This window comes from Alosa alosa, chromosome 20, assembly GCF_017589495.1.
Source record: "Alosa alosa isolate M-15738 ecotype Scorff River chromosome 20, AALO_Geno_1.1, whole genome shotgun sequence".
Lineage (NCBI taxonomy): Eukaryota > Metazoa > Chordata > Actinopteri > Clupeiformes > Clupeidae > Alosa > Alosa alosa.
This window is the reverse complement of record NC_063208.1, coordinates 6,740,170-6,745,606: the sequence shown is the minus strand read 5'-3', so window position 1 is coordinate 6,745,606 and position 5,437 is coordinate 6,740,170. Positions and strand designations below refer to the sequence as shown.

The 5,437-nt window shown below is 40.5% G+C and overlaps 1 protein-coding gene across 1 annotated transcript; it reads right to left on the bottom strand.

Moving 5' to 3' along the window:
• Positions 1-433: 433 nt before the first annotated feature.
• On the bottom strand, positions 434-4,586 carry polr1f (RNA polymerase I subunit F). The gene is made up of 4 exons (XM_048229741.1): positions 4,268-4,586; positions 3,801-3,942; positions 3,454-3,662; positions 434-1,021 (listed from the first exon to the last, which is right to left on the bottom strand). The coding sequence occupies exons 1-4, from the start codon at positions 4,564-4,566 to the stop codon at positions 568-570; spliced, it is 1,104 nt and encodes a 367-aa protein (XP_048085698.1). The 5' UTR covers positions 4,567-4,586; the 3' UTR covers positions 434-567.
• Between the last annotated feature and the right edge of the window lie 851 nt (positions 4,587-5,437).

The window sequence follows — 5,437 nt, the reverse complement described above, 5'->3', positions numbered from 1 at the left end:
ATTAGCCTACAAAAAATGAAAGAAAATGAAAAGAAACAGTGTTAGAAGGATTAGAATGTGTTTTTGTTCCCTTGTAAAAACAAAAAACGAGCACATTCTTCAATCGCAGCAAAAGCATATGCCACTTTCTCAGTGTTGATCCAGCAGAAACTCTGCCCCCCAGAAAGAGAGTAGGTAGATTACATCACTCCCTTTTCAGTGGGACTTTAAGTCTGAGTTTAGTCATACACATGACAAAGCTGTGGTTGGCGTTAAATAGCTGTCCGTCAAGTACTTTTCTCTCCAGGGCTGGGGTAGGTTATGGGCCTGTGGCTGCAAGAAGCTTAATTGCCCTGGCAGAACTCAACAAAAAGAGCCTGAAAGTGGTCAATCAAAACAAAACATCACACTGCCCCCTATTGGTAAACCCTTGTAATCACATGTAATCTCAAAATAGGGAAAATACTTTATTGTATTTGATTCAATATTTATGAGGCACTTCTTTCATTGGTTTGAAGAATCATTTCAAAATGAGTGCACCAAGATGATGTGACAGTTGGAAAATGCATGTCCATTAAAATGTTTTTTTCACTTGTTCTTTTTCTTTTTAGCTACAGGCTTTTCTGAAGCACCATTAATGTCATTTGCTTCATCAGACTCCTTCCTTTTCCTGTTGCTTTTGTCACTAAGGTAACCACTGGAGTCACTACCAGGAAGTTCTGTGACGGGTACCATCTCATCCACCTCCATCTTCATCTCCTGACTCTTGTTCTTGTTCTTCTTCTTCTTCTTCTTCTTCTCAACATGACCATTTGAGTTCAGGTCAGTGAGCTCTGTGTCAACACTGCTGTCTAGCTGGGCATTGGAGTCCTCTTGTGCCTCTTCGTCTTTGCTTTTGTCTTTTTTCTTCTTTTTCTTTTGCGTTTGTACGCCACCGACCCCATCCAGTGCAGCCTGGGCGCCAGTGCGGTCAGCTGGCGTTGTGAGTTCTGCTGCCGCATCATCTATGACAGCATCAGTTTGCTTTAGCTTCTCCTCACACCTGCAGAGTGGAGGAAACATTAGTGGGAGTGAATCGGCCAAACAGAGCAGTATTATTTCTAGGGCTGCAACTCAAATGATACATTTTAAAGTTTAAAGGGGAGTGTTTCCCATACATTGACTTATTAGTGGCGGCCCACCACAATATCAACATTGACCACCACACAATGATTTTCCTGGTTGCACTAAATTGTGCTTAAATCTGGTTAGAATCATAACCTAATAATAATCTGATTCCAGCTTCTTAAATGAGTATTTTCTGCTGTATTCATGCTCTGTGATAGTAAACTTTAGATATTTTGTGTGTGAACAAGGCTTTTGGGGAAGTTTGAGAAACACCGACATTTTAACATTATTTTTGTACATTTTATAGACCAAACAACTAATCAATAAAGAAAATAAGCAACAGATTAATCGATTATGAAAATCATCATACAGTTGCAATCCCAATCTTCAAGATGTAAGAACACAGAATAGAGGCCACCACTGGTCACTCACTGGCTACCCTAACGTTCGGGCCATCATTTCGATGCCCCTTAAATCTCCAGTGTTCTTTTTTAAAATTAAATACCAGGCATCACTGCATGTCATGCGCCATCTCTACTCTCTAACGCAGTGTTTCTCAAACTTTTTCAGACCACCTCACTTATTGTCTTTGCACCTTGCTTATTGTGTCAGAGGATTCATATAATTTAAACTAGCATAGTTTACATATAGGCAGTGTTGCAGAACTGTTTGGATTTACATACAAGTTGGTTCAATATTGCGCACAACTCATCTATATTATATTTTACCACGTCTGCTCGCGGACCACACTGCTCCAACGTCTTGCTCTGATAGCATCACATCTTATACAGTTAGTTAACATGAACACCTCAAGCTGTAAGCTTAAAGCAGAGGGGTGCACCACGTAGGCTAGTAGACCTGTTTGACAGCTCGCCTAAGCCAATATGTCAAGTAGCCTACTTTAAAACAAGATCACAAGCGGTTGTCAAAATGTAGGACTCTAGCTCCTGTTAACCATGTCATTTGTATGAATGGTGTCAGGCCTACTGCCATCAGGTCACACCGATTTTGGAGTCTAAATAAAAACAACCATCTAAATGGTTTTGGATTCTGTTGCCACTCCTATGTGAGTGATGGTCTCAGCCTAGCCACCCCTATAAGACATTTCTGGCTCTGCCACGGCACAGAATCCAGGTGCCTTGGCAATGAAGTAAAGCCAAGTGTAACTAAAGTGCACACACATGCATAAACTGACCAAGAGAGAACATAACCTACATTGAGAAGTGATATTTTCAATGGCATTCTTCCACAGGAAATAACTTTTTACAAGCTGGATATGCAATCTTGATCCATATGATGTTACTCAAAAGTATATTTCGCTAACTTGGTTTTGTTTGTAGCTCTCAAGATTTTCAACTGTCAGATTGTCAATGCACTTTAAAACAAAGTTATTAAGCAATTTTCCACTTTTTGAGCAACTACTTTTGATATCTATTATTTGATAATAAGTCAAGTGACGGACAGATAGCCACGCAAGGTTATGTAATGAAATTATTATGAAGTTATGTGATCCAAAACGGAACACCCAACAACAACGCAAGAAAAGCTTTCAAAGCCTGATGACATGAAATAGGAGCAAAAGGCAACAGTTACCTTGGCAGCAAGCTTTGCTTGTCTACATGCCACTTAGGTAGTTAACCTTCTAGTTTTAGACTAAACCAGTGGTTATCAAACTGGGGGTCGCAAAATGATTTGCAGTTTGGATTGAAGACATTTTTGTAAAGGTTTTTAGTCAAAGGCTGCCATTGCTTCTGCTTCCAATGCCCATCTCACAACATTTCGAAACCAAATTCCGCCGGTTAGAGAGAAGGGGGTCGCGAGACTAGGCCCATGTTTTTTGGGGGGTTTAAGAACCACTGGACTAAGCCCTTTTACTGTTGCTTTCATATTCTTGTGAAGCATATTTTTTCCCTACCAATGCACCTTCAAAGACATGCAACACAGAAGAAGGCAAAAAGACAAAACACATTCTTTGGGTCAGGATTTGTCACACCTTCATTTCACATTCTTTGGGTCAGGATCTAACAATGTGTATTCCAAATGAAGTTGGCCGCTACAGAAAGCTTTCATTTGACCAATTCATGATGAGATAATTTTCTTTTATTCATTTAGCAAATGCTTTTATCCAAAGCGACTTGCAAAAATTAGGAATAAATCAAGTTGAAGTTAATTTGTGTAGGGATACGTTATCCCTACGGTTCTTTTCAAATGTAACGTATAACTGAACATTCCAGCGGGCGTCTGGAATACCTCCTAGGTCCAATCGGCCAAAACGGGGCTGCCAGAGCGTATTTTGCAGCTCAAGTCGGTGGCAGTGTGTACAGTTACGCTCCTCTACAGAAACAGAAAATTCTAATTTAGCCTCACCAGGACTTATCAAGTCTGCCACGAATGAGAAGGACCCCCGCAGCATCTGAATCCAACTGGAACACCTCAAACTCCAGACTTCCTCCAATGGCCAACCCAGAATATCGCCACATCTCCGAGGTCATCTCTTTGGGCTTGAGGATGGAGGCATTGAAACAGCTGTGCACCAAGCAGCCCACATGTGTCAGGCCAATCTTGTTGATCACTCCCTGTTTGAGAGATGATGAAGGTGAGAGAAAATTGAGAGAAGATTACTCATATCACTACAACCAATGTTCGGATCAAACTCGATGCCACAGTTTGTGTCAGTACAAAAAATGGTGCTTCCACATATTCACATATCTTACCTCAAGCTTTTGCCCTTTCTTGGGTTTAAAGACGACAAACGAAGCTTCGATGTTCAAGTGAATGTATCCTTGGTCGTCGAATATGTCCCCAAGTTGTCCCAATAGCTTTATGTTGTCAAAAGCAAGAGGTACTCCCTTCAACCTGGAATTAAATATGGAGAAGACAGAGCAAACTCGTCAGGAACTATGCAAACCTTTTAAACAAATATCTGTCGACAGCAACCAACATAGGTCGACTCTCGCCTGACATTCTACATTAAGAAACATGGAGCAAAACATATGGCATAAAGTATCTATCTAATATCACCACTTTTTCAGGACTGAAAACTGGCCACGGTCACTTTCAACAACACAAATTTAGGTTAGGTCAGGTTGCGTTGGAGCTAACGCTAGTTGTCATTACGGTCCACAGCAAACATTAGTTATAGACATCAAGAATGCTTAACCATTGTTCAAATTTGTCTTACTTTTCGCAATACTTCAGAAGCTCTGCGTTTAGTTCCTCCTGTATCCCCGTGTTCTTCTTTTTCAAATACATAGGTGGCAGGGCAACGTGTCTTCTGTGTGTGTCGAGCACCAGGCAAGAGTATGGGGTATTAACAAGTTTGCAGGCATCTGCGAAAGTTGGTATCAAACAGGTAATATCGGCTCTGTCTTTAAACGCACTGGGTGTATTGTTCAAGGGAACTGACTGCGCCGATGTAGATATTACTGTTGACATTTTTGCATGCTTGGGATTATCTTCCTCATGCTGCAAGTTTGCCATGCTGCCGTAAAGTAGGAAGCAAATCGAGTTAGACTGTCGTACAATAAGTAAGGACAAACGCTCGGAAACAAGACATGGGCATTACCGCCATCGTGTGGAATGGAGGGTAATAGACAGGCTTAAGAGAGAGGCTTAATTAGTTTGTGTTAAAATCTACATTTTATGACAACGCATAAAAAACAAATGTAGGCTAGGCCTATAATTCCTACGAACACTCTTGGTTAGATGTAAAAGACTAGACTGACTTTAAATGATAAAGTATATTGAAATAAGTTATAGAAGACACGGCTTAAAAAGTAGTCTGGTGTAATAATTATGCCTTAGTGTCATAAATTAAATATTAGCCTGGCTCCACCAACCAGTTGCTGTCAACTCAGTTTTTATTCAATTAAATTTAGGTCTGGTCAGGCTATAAATATGATCACAGGCGGTGATCATAGGGGTCCAGGCACACCACACAGCTTGCCTTGAATGATAAGGATGACATGGATGTTTTTCCTTTGCATTGTTGAATAAGGTGAGTTCAGTGGATGGCCACAAAACTATTGTGAACCTAAAACTCAATTGTTTCCTTCTTCATGGCACTCAGAGGTATAGAGATAGACTGGGAAGCAGGGATAACATACAGTATGTATCTCCTCTCATAATCCTAATCATCAGTTTATTCATATAAAGATATATCATAGAGCTTATCTTACTCCTAGAGTCAGACACCTAATCGGCCAAGCTCCACATCCATTTTGTGTTTTGTGCTCACAAAATGCTTTGGGAACTTTTATGCATATAATGTGGGACTGCCCTAAGATTTATGATTTTTGGAATAAGGTGTTACAGTCATTGTCTGATCTCATTGATGGATCCTGGCTTATGG